Source organism: Herpailurus yagouaroundi, unplaced genomic scaffold, assembly GCF_014898765.1.
Source record: "Herpailurus yagouaroundi ecotype Mexico unplaced genomic scaffold, PumYag 164, whole genome shotgun sequence".
NCBI classification, from domain to species: domain Eukaryota; kingdom Metazoa; phylum Chordata; class Mammalia; order Carnivora; family Felidae; genus Herpailurus; species Herpailurus yagouaroundi.
In genome coordinates, this window is record NW_024412405.1 from 30589959 (window position 1) to 30606206 (window position 16248).

A 16248-nucleotide genomic window follows, 5' to 3' on the forward strand; every position below is an offset into this window, starting at 1 on the left:
CTAGGTATCTCAGCAAGAATTTTCAGCATCACGATTTTTAACTACAAATGCATGGTTAGTTTAATAAACATGCACACACGAAACTTCCTTTAAAATTGTGTTAATAATATGAGCTGTTATTTCAAAACTCTGCTCTCTGTTTGAAAGCTTACAAAGCAGACTGTGCCTTAATCTTTAAATAGTACTTTTGGGAGGTAAAGGGAAGAAGGATGGCTGCACAGGCTTTATTTCTTTATCTGGTTCCACTTTCCATGTCACCTCTTTAAGGGGGAAATTGTGACTTCTTTATTCTTGCAAATGTTGAAGCACTTTCTATTCTGTGCTAAAACTAAGATGCAGTATAATATAGTTTGTACTTTTTTTTTTTTTTTTAATGCCTCGATATTAGACCCTGAGACCAGTACCTATGTGATGTTTGGGCCCTAAAATTTTGCATTTAAAATTTTGCTCATTTCACATAAGTAGCATTGTTTCCTTACAGTTGAAGATGCCTGCTGATTATGCATGAGGTAGAAAGATGATCATGTATACTTTCTGTAGTTAGCACACTTAAAGATGGAGCTTTCAAATTTGTGGTTCTGGTTCAGACTTAGTCTTCATTATCTCAGGTTAAAATAGCCACCCTCTTTTGGGAACCTGAGTAGCTCAGTCGGTTAAGTGTCCGACTCTTGGTTTCGCCTCAGATCATGATCTCAAGGTTCGTGAAATTGAGCCCTGCATTGGGCTCTGCGCTGACAGCGCAGAGCCTGTTTGGGGTTCTTTGTCTCCGTCTCTCTTTTTGTCTCTCAAAATAAATAAATAAACTTAAAAAAAAAATAGCCACTGTCTTTGGGTTGGCATTTGCCAGGGTGATGTCTGTGCTATAGTTTCCTGAAAGGCCACTTTAACGAATGATCTTTGGAAGTTACAAAATATTCTTGAGCTTGTATCTAGAACATAGTCGGTGTTTGATAAATATTTATAAATTTTGTGCATACATATCTGCATGACTTCCTGTATCTTTCTGTATTTCCTCACCATGTTTTATTAGAAAATGCATGTATTAATAAATATTACAGCAATGTTCTTAACTGTACGTACAAACTGTGTGCTCAGCAAACCTAGCTTGTGTTTTACATTACTTTATAACATAAACAGGTGCTTATATTACTTAAGAAGGAATCTCATGTTCAAGCACTTCATGTGATTTCAGACATGGTATTTGGACTCAGACTTGAATTCAAATCCTATCCTTGAACAAGAGACAGTCTTTTTAAGCTTCTCATTTCTTATCTTTAAAATCAAAATAACATCATTTTTCACAAGGTTGACATAACAATTCAATTAAAAAGATGGGGGCTTCTGGGTGGCTCAGTTGGTTAAGTGCCAGACTCTTGATTTTGACTCAGGTCATGATCTCACAATTCATGAGATCGAGCCCCACATCAGGCTCTGCACCGAGAGCAGAGAACCTGCTTGGGATTCTCTCTCTCTCTCTCTCTCTCTCTCTCTCTCTCTCTCTCTCTTTCTCTTTCTCTTTCTCTTTCTCTCTGCCCCTCTACTTCATGTTCTCTCTACCTCTCTTTTTTTCTCAAAATAAATAAATAAACATTAAAAAAAAAGATCTTCTATAACAAGCATATAGCAATGTGCTTGATGCAAGTAAACATTTAATAAATAGTGGCTGCTGCTGTTATTTTTGTCACCATCATTGTCAGTAGTCATCAGGCTACCGTTAAAGAATTACTATAATTACATTTACTCTTGGTAAATTCCATCATAAAAGTTCACTTCATTTATTTATTTATTTGATGATGGGCTGTTTCTTTCTTTCTTTATTTGATGATGGTCCAGAAAACAGAAATGTTGTCTTGAGTCTTCTGGAGGGAAGAATGCTTCCTGTTCTCTCAGTCTGCCTCATATTTTTAATGTATTTTTGTGGGACCAACTTGTGTGTCTAGGATTGGCCATAGACCATACTTTTATGATGAATAAATTCTCTAAGAATATAGCATTTTCATAACGGAGTATTTAACTTTAAAAAGAAAACTCTTGAAGAAATACTGGCAAGTCACACAGCTCAGCAGCAGATAAAAATGCATAGGCCACTTCCCAGAGCTTCCCTAGTAGTTTATTGTATTTAAAAAAATTTTTTTTAATGTTTATTTATTTTTGAGAGACAGAGACAGAGTACGAGTGGGGGAGGGACAGAGAGAGAGGGAGACACAGAATCCAAAGCAGGCTCCAGGCTCTGAGCTGTTAGCACAGAGCCCGGCACAGGGCTCGAACCACAAACCATGAAATCATGATCTGAGCTGAAGTCAGACACAACCAACTGAGCCACCCAGGCGCCCCTTCCCTAGTAGTTTAAATTTTTTTTTTTTATGTTTATTTATTATTGAGAGAGACAGAGACAGAGTGTGAGCATGGGAGGGGCAGAGAGAAAGGGAGACAGAATCCAGAGCAGCCTCCAGGCTCTGAGCTTGCTGTCAGTACAGAGCCTGACACGGGGCTTGAACTCACAAACTGCGAGATCATGACCTGAGCTGAAGTCGGACATTTAACCAACTGAGCCACCCAGGCGCCCCCCCCCCCCCACCATCCCTAATAGTTTAAAGACAGAATGCTCCCCACCGTCCTCCTGACACATACACAAGAGTTAGATAGATATGGGTGAACACAGAGATGACCCTTTGGAAGCAGGTGAGAGAAAGGCCCCTACCACCATATACAGTTTTGAGCTTCTTACAGTCCTGGTCCTCTCTGCCCTCTTTCCTTGAAATATGCCCCTTTACCCACCCTGCACACATAAACACAAGGCAGAACACAGTACTTGGGCCTCTCCCTGTTCTTCCCACTCCTGTCAAAACTCATGTTCCTGAAGAGCTCATGTTACAAGCTACTCACTTATGTGTAATCAAAGACAGGAGTTTGCAAATTTAAGGAATCTCTCACTGGTGAATTTTGCTTTAGAAGAAAATACTTAGCAATAGGAAAGAAATAATGGGATGTTCTTCCCTTCCAAGCCCTACCTCTCCTCTGTTTAAAATAAGATATTTTTCTAATATCTAAAACTCAAAATGAGAAGATATGCAATTGGCAGTTATATAGGCAGGCAACTCTACAATAAAATTCCCCCTGTGAATGGGTTATTCTTTTTTAGGGTAAGTAAGTGGTAGTTATTTAAAAAAAATTTTGAGACTGGGGCGCCTGGGTGGCTCAGTCGGTTGAGTGTTCGACTTCAGCTCAGGTCATGATCTCACAGTCTGTGAGTTCGAGCCCCACATCAGGCTCTGTGCTGACAGCTCGGAGCCTGGAGCCTGCTTCAGATTCTGTGTCTCCTTCTGTCCCTGCCCCTCCCTCACTTGTGCTCTGTCTCTCTCTATCAAAAATAAATAAATCAAAAAAAAATTTCAAGACTCATAAGTTTACTTGGTTTTCTTACATATCAACTGTTCCTTTAGTATAGGTGATCCTCACTTTGCACAGTTGTGTATGACCACAAAAAGGCTATTCAGGTTAAAACCATGAAAAGCAATCTTAATCATCAATGAGTAAACCAAGTTGCTTTATAAACTTTGATAATTTTTGTCAAAACATTAAATCTCTTGTTATCAGTTATAAATGTATATGGAGATAAATAGTAAAACTAATTAGTGTGTTAATATTTACACAGTACAATTTAAAACATTAGAAACATTGCAAATTAAGGTATTTCTTTGTAAAAAAAACCTGTGGAGAATAATCTGAATAGTGCTTGTCTTTGTATCATAACTTACGATATGAAGCCAGTATCTTTTCTGATGCCTTGACGAATTGCCATACTCCTAAGTTTGCATCAGCTCCCAACATTTTATCCTTAATGCTTTCAATGTCGTGAAATATCTCCATATTGCCTTAATGTGAAGTTTTTTACCAGCCTGTCACTTCCTCTAGACATCTTTATTCTTTTCATCACAACTACTTTTCTTATTTATGTCGATAAGTTTGCCGCTCCCAAGTTCCTCTGGCATTGCTAGGGTCTCTCAAATAGTGACAGTTTCAACATTTCTGTGGTCAGATCTTCAGTAACTACATTTACAAATGGATCCAGTTTTACTTCTAGCATTGATCACTTTACATTTCTTTGGTCCACCGTTTTTGTTGGCCAGTTCTGTCTTTTGATTATTCATCCTTGTAAAATGTATGTGGCAGCACTACATGTTTTACTGTCTGTCTGTGAACTGAATAACAGATGCAGACTGACCAATCACTTTCAGACTTTGAAAGAAGTGACCTGATTGGTCACTGATGCACATCTGTTATTTATGTAGTGTTTTGTGAACTGAAAAGCGAGTAGTGAGATTTTTATTTTATGCAGTTTCATGCAGTTAGTCACAGCTAATATAATGTGGTAAGTGTGAACCACATTGTTAAGTGACTGGGGTTACTTAACTGAACTGTGGCAACTGAAATTTACGCATATAAGAACCATGTACAGCAAGGATATCTATGCTGGAAAACTGTCACGTAGGCCAGATTATAAAAGCTGATCCAGATCCAAAGATTGCTTTCACTTTCTTTTACAGTTACTACCTCAGCGAGCAAGTAAGGGAAAGATGTGAAATCAAAGATACATGGGAGGCAGGTAGATTCACCTCCCTGGTGTCGCCCTGTGTCCTGAAGATGTTTCTGAAGTTTAGTGGTCTCAGCAACCCACTGGGCTTGATGCGTTTATCCCTTTTGTGGAGATGCCATTGAGAACTAGAGACGCAAAGTTAATTGCTCAAGTTTTCACAAATAGTTAATGGCAGCATAGCACTAGAGGTTAGGTCTTTTGGTACTTTGAGCACATCTTACTACTCCTGTGTGATGGGCTATGAGAAAATGCGGACTGAGGAACTTTTCATTGTTAAAGACGCTCTACTCTATAATACCTCAGAGGTCAAACCAATAGGACTTTCATCTCTCTTACTGCTAATAGGGACAGGAACAATCTTGTACCTCTGTAGCTTTTTGGACAAGGAGCCCTAATCCAGAATGTATATATCAGTTAGCATTGCAAGCTGAAAAATCCTTTAAGCTTCTCCTAGATTCTAGCAGAACATACTTCTGGTATATCAGTTGCAGCTCCCACACTGCTTTACGAGGTTTTCTCTGACATAATGAAGCCTTTGGCCATCACTGCTACTTTGAAAATCAAAGCCTTTTGGTCTCTAATGGAATGTTTATAAAAATACTCCATTTTGAAATTTGCTCAGGAAAAGGAAGTATGGTAAATGATGTTAGAATTCCCTCCGGCTTGCCTTGGCATTGATTCATTTAATGTTATGTACTCTGGAAATATCTGGAATTAGTGTGAATCAGAGTATTAAAACCCAAAGTTAAATAAGCCATTATCTTCATTGTCTTCTTTTATGGAAGTATCGCATCAGATATGCAGTCCTAATTGTTATTTCTATATGACTTGATTAATTTCTCTTTGCCAAATTTAATATAGATACCTTTGTAAGCTAAAAATTCCTAATAACTGTGTCAAAGTCTTATATGTTTCCATTCTTTTGCTAAGGTTGAAGTGCAAGTTTTTTTTTGTTTGTTTGTTTTTGGAAGCAGTATAAGATGGCAAACCTGGAGTAAAAAACAAAACAAAAAACCCACAAAACTGTACTGTGTATATGTTGTCCTCTGTTGCTTTCTTTGGTGTCAGTGAAAAAAAAAAAAGAAAAACAGTCCAAAGTATGAAACATTCAATTTAGTAATATAACAACTCATAATACTTACATGTAATAGAGGCCCATGGACCTTCGGCCCATCCTGTCCTGCGGTGTTGGCTCTGTCTTGCTGTGTCTGGCATTGATGCATCTTAAAGTAAGAAAATAACATTTATTCAAGAAGTATTTAATGAGGACTACCGTATACCAGGAGTTGTTCTAGGGGGCTAGCAGTAAACATAAGATGGCCAAACTCCCTGCTTTCCTGGAGCTTATACTTTAATTGGAGAGAGAGAGAGAGACAAAAACAGATTACATTGATTGATTAATTAATTGATCAGTTCCATGGCTTTCACTGTACATTTCTGTTAGTTTGCCCACCAGTACAAGCCTCTTATTAGCATGGTAAAAAGGTCTGATCACTCAGAGTATTATAGACTTGTAAAGTATTGAAATGGAACTTTGGGGAATTGAGGGCAGTGACCTTTTAGAAAACCGCCAGCTCCATCAGTGACTTCTGCTTGCTTGTCCCTGTCATATGTGCTCCATTGCTGGCCTTTGTTGTTAGTTCTCATGGCACTTCAGCTTTCTCTCTGAAGTAACACAATACATGGTTAGGGCTGTCCTTTTGACTTCAACTCAGAACCATTTATTAACTTGCTTCTTTTCAAAACATAATTTAAAAATAAACATAGGGGCAAATGTAGCATCTTAAAGTGACATTATATTTGAAATTCCAGGCTGAAACCTAGAATAAGAAACTATAAATATTTTGGGAAACATTTCTTATTTGTCACTTGTCTTTCCTTATGTAAGCCTCTGAGTTCCCAAGGACATCCTTTGGTAGTAGCTGACTTACTATCTAGTAACATTATTCGATTTTAAATCGTTTGATTTTTTTCATTTGAGTTTACCTTTATTGTAAAAATTGCACTTAAGAAAAAAATTTTTGATAAGCTAATTTTAAGGCTGTCACTTTTGCCGTTCGCATTAAAAAAACATGATACACAATTTTTCCATTTAAAAATATGTGGGTTATTTGATTATGCCACAGTGGTTACAGTCAAGAACTCACTAACATTTTTGCTGATGTCCTTAAGATCTTTGTTCACTCTTTAAAATTCTCTCACAGAAACTACAGCTCTTTCAACTATAGCATTTACAAACCAAACATTTGTCTCTAACAAAGAAAGAAAAACTACTAGCACTCATTTAACCAGATATTCATAGTAGTAAACTTTGTCTTTAAAATAGGGAGGCTTATTATTGTATTTGGTTTTGTTTTTGTTATACCTGTGGTTTTTGCTTTGTTTTTTAGAACGGACTGTGCTCTTTCCGGGAGTTCAGTTAGTTGCAATGAGTAGATCAATATTCAGTACCGTGTCTTTTAAGGCCCTTTCTAACTCTGAGATTTTATGAATCTATATTTACCTTTGCCCCACTTTTTACTCTTAGTGACCAGCCAGAGCAGGGATTGTGTCGGAGTGAACTACAGCATGAATTGGGCTGTATGTAGGAGAAGGTGTTGGGCATTGAGTGAGAGGCATACAACACGTAGTGGTTGACTCTAAAAGGTAGTTGCTGTGGATTTCCTCTCCTTTATGTTTTTTTTTTTTTTTAATGCCTAGTACATTTTCTTACTTGTAATACTTTTATAATTAGGGGGAAATGGAAGAAAAAGATAAACCCATAGGTAGAAACAATTTTTAGAAGTTACCTTGTTGGGGCACCTGGGTGGCTCAGTTGGTTAAGTGTCTGACTCGATTTTGGCTCAGGTTATGATCTCACAGTTTGTGGATTCAAGCCCCCACATAGGACTCTGTGCTAACAGCCTGGAGCCTGCTTGGGATTCTCTCTCCCTCTCTCTCTGGCCTTCCCCAACTTGCTCGCATGCAGATGCACTCTCTGTCGCTCACTCAAAATAAGTAAGTAAACTGAAAAGAAGAAGAAGAAGAAGTTACCTTCTCAAATACTTCCCTCCAGACAATCCGTGAATTCTTCAAGATGGATCAGTATTTAAGTCATCAAAAAGATGATTAAAAGGAGGCTTTTTAAAAGAACTTCTGTGGCAAGAAATATTTTTCACGGGGTTAGAATGTAAGGCTTACGTTTATTGGCTTGTAAGAAGCAGTTTTCTTGAAAGATGGAATTTTCTTTGGTGTTCAGATGGAATTTAAGGTAGACATTTTATATCCATTGGAGCTGGGACAGTCTTATTGATCTTTGTATCCCCCACTCTGGATAATACCATGAGCCTATACTAGGTGCTCAGAAGTGTTTTCTGAGCTGAACCCAGTACCCATTCTTAAGGGAATAATGAAAACAAGATAATGCTGAGTAAAAGAAGTGAATTTTCGATGTGTTCTTTTTCATTTACTCTCCAAAATGTTCCTTTCCAGGAAATGTAAAAATGTTTTTATGCGTAATATATTGGAACCACAGGTACTGACTTTGTATTTCAAAGTTAGAAGAAATGAGATTGATGTCCCACACAGTTGTAAAATGCCAAAAATAAGTAGAAATGAAATGAATTAAAGCCCAGTGTTCAGAAGGCCAAGTAAAAGCTTCAGATCAAGGGTGGCTATAATTGAAAGGGTCCAAATAAGTATTTAAAACCACCCCTGCTGGGACTGCTAAGATTTCTGAATTTCAAATTGGCATTTTATGTTTGACAAGGTGACATTGTACAAGAAATGTATTGTAAAACATTGCTGTACGATAGGAAAATGATTGAATGTAAATATTTCAAGATGTGGACCACTGTTCAAATGTTATCATAAATCTTTGCCATTGTTTTAGGGGATAACCCTGCATGCATATATGAGCTGAATTGATAGAGCTAGCTCTTGGAAGGGAAGTCAGCAGTGAGTTTCTGCCTCTCTGCCATTACTAGTCTTATTTGACCACAAAAGTATCCTACGAGATCTTTGCCAGTATTATCATATGCATATTATTACATACAGTGCAGAAACTCTTTTTTGAAGATACTACATCTGTCTGGTATTGCTTTTGAACTGTTCCATCCACTGGTCTGAAAGGTCACTGGTATGTGAGATTAGAATGGGCTGACATAGTTTGCACCCTTAACTTTGAAAAAGAAAGAAAAAAGCTTGAACTGTAAAGTTAACTGTCCTTCCATTCCTTGCAGGTTTGGAAGGTTTACAGTAGCTGCTCTTCAGTCCAAAGTAGAACAGCATGAACGTGAAACCAATCGCCTCAAGAAAGCCCTGGAACGAAGTGATAAATATATAGAGGAACTAGAATCTCAGATTGCACAGCTAAAAAATTCAAGCGAAGAGAAGGAAGCTATAAATTCCATTTGCCAGAGAGCACTTTCTACAGATGGCAAGGGGAGCCTAGGCGGTGAGGAGGATATGGCATCAAAGAATCAAGGTGATGGTGCCAGAAAGCAGCTTGGCTCATCCACCTCAAGTTCTCACCTGCCAAAGCCTTCCAGCAGTTCTGCCAGGCAGGAAAGCACCAGCAAAACAGAACCAAATTGTTCTAAGAACAAAGACCTGTATCAGAAACGGGTGGAAATAATGTTAGATGTGACAGATACAAGTATGGATACTTACTTGGAAAGAGAATGGGGTAATAAGCCAAGTGATTGTATACCCTACAAAGATGAAGAACTTTATGATCTTCCAGCTCCTTGTACTCCTTTGTCCCTTAGTTGCCTTCAGCTCAGTACTCCAGAAAATAGAGAGAGCTCTGTAGTCAAAGCAGTGGGTTCCAAAAAGCACTCAAACCATCTCAGAAAATTGGTGTTTGATGATTTTTGTGATTCTTCGAATGTTTGTACTAAAGATTCATCAGAAGATGATAGAAGTGAAAATGAAAAGAAATCAGAATGTTTTACTTCCTCAAAGACAGGGTTTTGGGATTGTTGTTCCACGAGCTATGCCCAGAGCTTGGATTTTGAAAGCTCAGAGGGAAACACAATAGCAAATTCTGTTGGAGAAATTTCTTTAAAATTAAGTGAGAAATCAGGCTCATGCATATCCAAGAGGTTGAATTCTATTCGCTGTTTTGAAATGAATCGGACAAGAACATCCAGTGAAGCATCAATGGACGCAGCTTACCTTGACAAAATATCGGAGTTGGATTCAATGATGTCGGAGTCAGACAACAGCAAGAGCCCTTGTAATAACGGTTTTAAGTCAGTAGATTTGGATGGGTTATCAAAGTCCTCTCAAGGCAGTGAATTTCTTGAGGAACCAGATAAGTTGGATGAAAGAACTAAGCCAAACCTTTCCAAAGGTTCTCTAACTACTGATCAGTTAGAAAATGGAAATGAATGGAAACCCACTTCCTTTTTTCTCCTCTCTCCATCTGACCAAGAAATGAATGAAGATTTTTCACTCCATACCAGTTCTAACCCAGGAACTAATGAAATCAAACCACCGAGCTGTTTGTTTCAGACTGAGTTTTCCCAGGGTGTTTTGTTAAGCAGTTCACACCGGCTATTTGAAGATCAGAGGTTTGGATCATCTTTGTTTAAGATGACCTCAGAGATGCATGGTCTTCATAACCACCTTCAGTCTCCTTGGTCTACTTCTTTTGTGCCTGAAAAGAGGAATAAAAATATCAATCAGTCAACGAAAAGAAAAATCCAGAGCAGTCTTTCCAATGCCAGCCCATCAAAAGCAACGAAAAGTTGACTCATTAGAAAGGTGTCATTTGTGTTTTCGTCCGAGAGGAATATAAGTTTTTAAAGTTACTTTTTCCCTCATAAAAGTTCTGTACAATTTTGAATTGATAATCTGTAGTCAAGTGTCAAGTCAGAATGGTGAATTAGCCTGTACCCAGCATACTTTTAAAGAATTTGTCCTTTTTCATTTTCATTTGGGGATCTTTTTAATCAGAAAAGGTAGGGAGAGGGTTTCTTTTAATGAATATTGTATGTATCTGGTTTGGGTGTATTTTGTTTTCTTGAGTCTTGATTTAGCTGTTAGATACAGTGGCCTGTAAATGAGCCTCAGTTGTCTTCAGAATGTGGATTTCTTAAATAAAACTTTTCATATTGTCTACACACTGCTTATAAGACACTTGAGTTTCTTTAAAGCTTTCCTTGGGTGGAAATTATTTTGCCTGCCCCTTTTTATTTATGTTTAGTGATGGCCCAACTTTTAGGCAAGGCCATGGTGGAAAAATAGCACTCTAAGCTTAGTCCAGTATTCATTTGCTTTTTTTTTTTTTTTTTTTTTTTTAGGTTTTATGTATGTTTGCGTTTTTAACATTGTGTTTTGTCCAGTTTTTGTGAAAACATTTTGCTAGTATGAAAGAATACGTTTTGTATATGAAAATATTTGTTTTATATCGGGTAGCTTTCATTTGCTCATCTTTTTGTGTGCGTCGAAAATCAGAAATTGAGCCTACTTTGGAAAGAAGGCACAGAACGGTTGGGTTTGGAGGATCCTAAACATGGTAGCTTTATTGTTCCAGATACACAGGTGCAGAACTGCCCTTTGCCAAGTTCTTGATCCACTTTTATCCTGGTGGGGCTTTTTTTGGAGTGATCAAGTTCTTGTTTGCATGTTACCATTCTTTGTGGAAACTGTATGCATGGTAGCGTTCTTGCTTGCACTGTTTTCCTTACTTAAGAAAAAAAAGTTTTAGTTGGCTAATAGAATATCTTTTATGTAGGATAAAAATTTTTTTCATGAAGAATGTTAAGGAGATGAGAATAGGTGAGCTAAGCACAATTTTTAATTTGGGCTCCGAAAAAGTATATTCTAAACATGTTTGGTATGCCTATATAGGCCTTTCAAAATGGTTTGTATGCTAATGACTTGTTTATCTAATGTGCACTGAACATTTTACATTAATACTGTACTGTTTTACATTAATACTGCATGCTTTTCTATGTGAATTGAATAAAGGATGTCATAAGCACTGTAATCCTTGATGGTGTCTCAGATATTGAATTAGCCTATAAAGACCAGTAAAACTTGTAATTTTTAATTGGTCATGATAATATAGGGGTTGACAAACTATGGAGCATGCACCAAATCTGGCCTATACCTGTTTTTTGTGGAAGGAAGTTCTGTGAACTATAAAAATGGTTTTTGCGCTTTTTGATGGTCTTTGAAAATCCAAAATACTTCCTAATACAGAAAAATGATATAAAATTCAAATTTCAGTGTTTCTAAATAAAGTCTTTATTAGAACATAACTACACTCATTTGTTTACGTAACATCTGTAACTGCTTTTGCATTGCAGTGGCAGAGTTGAATAGTTGCCGCTGAGACCGTATGGCCCACAAAGCCTAAAATATTTACTGTTTGGCCTTTTACAGAAAAATTTGCTGACCCCTGTTATAATAGATTCTAAGGATTCAATAAAACCATAAAAGTATAACAAATCAGTTTTATGATTTGAAGAATCATGCCCTCCACTTTTGGAAATAATAAGGTCCCGAAAGAAAAGCTAATGTAAAGCATCATTTTTATTTTATCATGTATGTTTTCCAATAAGTATTTGTGTAGCATTTTTTCTTTTGATATGTTAATGGATACTCTTAGAGATATTAATAGTTTAGGTGTCTTTGACAATGTGGTAAATATATTTGAAATTTCACTAAATATAAAAACCTACGATTTTTCTCAGTAATCACAGAGTAAACTTGGGGGTAAGCCTCACTCTAATTCTGTCTGTAACTCTTCTTTACTATGAATGTGTCAGTTTTAAATTCATTAATCCAGTATAAACTGACAGTGTGCCATGGCAATCCAGAATGTGTAACCTGATTTACTAATGCCTAATCAGGGTTAGTGTCTATATTGGACCAGAGTATTTCCCAGCTGCTTCAGAAACCTTGCTCCATCCTTCCTAAAACAATATCTCATGTATTAAATTAAACCTGTGACTTTTTCAGTTGAAGGTAATAACCTCCAGGATTTTATTTTTTTAATGTTTATTTTTGAGAGAGAGAGGGAGAGAGAATGAGGGGAGGGGGGAGGGGGGAGAGAGAGGGAGACAGAGGATCTGAAGCAGGCTTTGAGCTCTGTCAGCACAGAGCCCAATGTGGGGCTCAGACTCACAAACCACAAGATCATGACCTGAGCCGAAGTCAGAAACTTAACCAACTGGGCCACTCAGCCACCCCTGCAGGATTTTATTTTAATCACGTGTTCTCATTTGTACTCTTTTACCATAATCTGATATGTCATAATAAGTACAGTGGTTTCGTATTTTCAAGTACATCTATTATATGCACACTGTAAACACAAAACAAAAACTTCTATTGAAACCAAGTACTTTGCTAAATTTTATTTCCTAACAATCCTCTTTTCAAACTCTGTGAGTTAAGAACTCTTATCCCCACCTTACAAATAAGTGAATTGAAGATTAGTGACTACATGGCTGGAATGGGACAGAACCATGTCTTAGAGCTGGGCCTCTGACTCCAGACCTTGTACTCTTCCTCCCCCATGCATGCGAGTTCGCATTTGTAGGCCAAAGGATGAATGGAATTGAAATTTCCAAGGATTCTTTTTAAAGTACTACTTTAGAAGTATTAGCATGTTTCTTTTCAAGTAGCATTTAATTCCTGCCAGTGTTCCAGGGTCTAACTCCACTACTCAGGTAGAAGCTCAAGGATGGGAGTTGTGTGCCACTTTTTAGTATATGTGCTGCCGAAGCGAGCACGAGTGTGCCACTTTTAAGTGTAGAAAGATTCACATTAACTCTGACATGTAGCCTCTCCCTACTGAGAGGCTATGTTAGAAAAAGATGCACTCGGGGCGCCTGGGTGGCGCAGTCGGTTGAGCGTCCGGCTTCGGCCAGGTCACGATCTCGCGGTCCGGGAGTTCGAGCCCCGCGTCAGGCTCTGGGCTGCTGGCTCGGAGCCTGGAGCCTGTTTCCGATTCTGTGTCTCCCTCTCTCTCTGCCCCTCCCCCGTTCATGCTCTGTCTCTCTCTGTCCCAAAAATAAATAAACGTTGAAAAAAAAAAAAAGAAAAAGATGCACTCTTGATAAGAGAAGCAGACACTAACAGTTCATGTCTATAAAAACAGCATCTTTTGATTGCTCATCTAAAATGTAATGGCTAAGGAAATGTGACGTGATGCTAGATTTTGTTCTGACATGACCTTTAGTGTTCATCTTTTAATTTTCAAAATCTTAATTCTATCCATAATGACATGTCTTTTTCCTGTTTTAATGGATCAGTTGAGACTAAAACTGAAAATGGGAGACTTTAAGATTTATAGTCCCTTAAATTTCAAATGTACTTTGTATTTCTATAATCTCTTTTGTATCTACATTTGGTTCAAAACTAAAGGTACCACTGAACAAGGGAAGAACTTTGGTCTTACACCCTAAGCTGTTTCAGAAACTTGTTTCTAATACTTGAATGGTTTTCAGTTATTCAAAGTTAATACATACACTAGATTTTGTACCTGTGAATGACACTTGTAGAACATCAAACTGAGATAACAGTTTAACTTTTATGGAATGTGGCTTACAGATTAAAAGTATTTCCCAAAGCCTCATAAGGTCTTTCATTCCTATTTGTGCGAGTCCTACAACACTGTCTTTGCCTGTGATGATGTAACCCTACCCTTTTAATAATACTTGGCAGAGAGAAAACCTTTTAAGCAATGATCTCAGAGTGCATAGTGAACATTTATTGCCTAATTCTCGGAACCCCACTCTGAGCGAGGAAACATCTATTAAGATGCAGATTTCTTTTAAGAAGAACCCTTCTGGAGCTCAAGCTAGGGTGATCTTCAGTTTTATGTGACAGATGCAGCCTAGAAATACCTTGAAGTTCCACTTCATGAAACGGTAGGTTTTTAGGCTTGCTCTGTCTTATCAGGGAGCAGACCCCCCTCTAAGAAATGGTCCTTGGATCAACCAACTGTGGAGAAAGAAGTGTGTGCCTTGTGTGACACTTGTAATTTGGGGGTGTAAAGATCCAGTTCCCAAGGGCAATGATTTAGGCATGTAAATGAGACTTTCTATGAGGACAGGAGCTAGTTGTGGCCCTTTTTTATTCTAATAACGTGGTGAGTAGAAAAAGTCGGTGTTGGGGGTAGGTTGGAGCAGAGAGGAAATCAGGCATCTTACCGGAAGTGCTGTTAGCTTTGGGTCTTTAAGGATGAATAAGAGCTCGGTGCGGAAAAGAACGTCCCTTGCTCCTCCGCTATTCTTGAAGGAGCACCTGTTTAGCAAACATCTCAGAAGAGATGCTGAAGGACCCATTCTCTGATGTCAAGGCTCCTGATTGAGAAAGGTTTCTAGATTGCTCCAGCCTGAGGTTGCAAGTTTGGCTTTGCTCCGCCTCCTCTTTCCAAGCGTCTCCTGAGGCTCGAAGCTCGCCCTCGCCGCCAGGGCCGGCGGCCTGATGGCGAGACAGTGACTCCCTGGGCGCTGGAAGGCTCAGGAGGTGGCAGGGCTGGCCCATCATCTGTCCATTAAGCCGAGGCTTTGCGCTTCGAGGGCCGGAAGGCGCGACCTCGCTTCACTCACAGGGTCATCTTTGTGCTGAAGGTGGGGAGGTGAGGTCTAGCCCGCTAGCCTCGGCTCTGAGCCCCATTTCCTCTCTCTGATTCCAAGGAACCCAGCCTTCCGGGATTTTCGCAGCCAGTGCTGCTCTTCCCCCAACCCCCGGCCCCCCAGTGCCCCTGGGGGGACCCACCAGCCCAGGCCCCTCGGGCCGGAATATCCCGCGCTCTCGAGGGCGCTGTCAGCTGGTCCCGCCCAGACCCCACCCGAAGAAACGACTTGCTTTGAGGTTTCCTTTCATTTTATTACCACTCCCGAAACCTGGCGATTAAGACGCGAAACCAACAAAGAGTTTTCTTTCCACCTTAACCTTGCACACAATCCTTTAACAAATTAATTAATCCTAATGAATTAACACTTCATTTATTTAAACGCGCTACAGTCCATGAATTAAATTTTCATGCAGTGATTAAAGGCTGTTAAAATATGCATGATTTCGTTAAAATTTTATAATAAATCAGGGCAATGTGTTACATGACAAGGCAACTATTTCCCAGTCCCTCGCAAGGGGCTTTGATTTGTGCGGGCGGCGAGGAGGAGGGGCGGCTGGCGGCGGCGCCGGCGAGCTCTGGAGCCCGGCGACAGGACCCAACTCCGCACTTCTGGCGCTTGGACTCGCGGCTTCGCGCTTTCCTCGGCGGCTCCCGGCTCTCCTAGGGATCCTGCTCCAGCAGGCAGAGCTGAGCCTGCGGAGGGCGATGGGCGCCAGCCCCCGGGTCCCCGGAACCGCACTCGTGGAGGGCCGGGGGTCCTCTGCTGTCCACTTGCGCCAGCGGAGCTCCCTCCACCTGGGGCCTGCGTGCGTCCGAGTCGCAGCGGTGGGCAGGCGGCTGAGCCGAGGGAAGGCGACAGAATTTCCATCTCGTCGCATAGGGTCACTGGCGGGAGTGCCTGCTGTAGAGTTGGTTCGTTCGTTGTTGTTTTTAACCCGGGGACCTCGAACCCCGTCTCTGACCAGCGCGCTCTTCCAGTTTTGAAAGAGCCCGGGTGGGGCGGGGGCGACTTGCCTCCTCTTGGGATCTAGACCACACGGGCGCGTGGCCACGTTTAGTGATACAACATTGT

General features: G+C 39.6%; 1 protein-coding gene across 1 annotated transcript in view; it reads left to right on the forward strand.

The window, feature by feature from the left end:
- The window catches only part of OBI1 (ORC ubiquitin ligase 1), a 42013-nt gene extending 30435 nt beyond the window's left edge, over positions 1-11578 (forward strand). The window contains exon 6 of the mRNA XM_040487277.1: positions 8818-11578. Coding sequence (XP_040343211.1) covers positions 8818-10333 — 1516 coding nt within the window. The 3' untranslated portion in view covers positions 10334-11578. The remainder of the gene's footprint in view (positions 1-8817) is intronic.
- The last annotated feature ends 4670 nt before the right edge of the window (positions 11579-16248 follow it).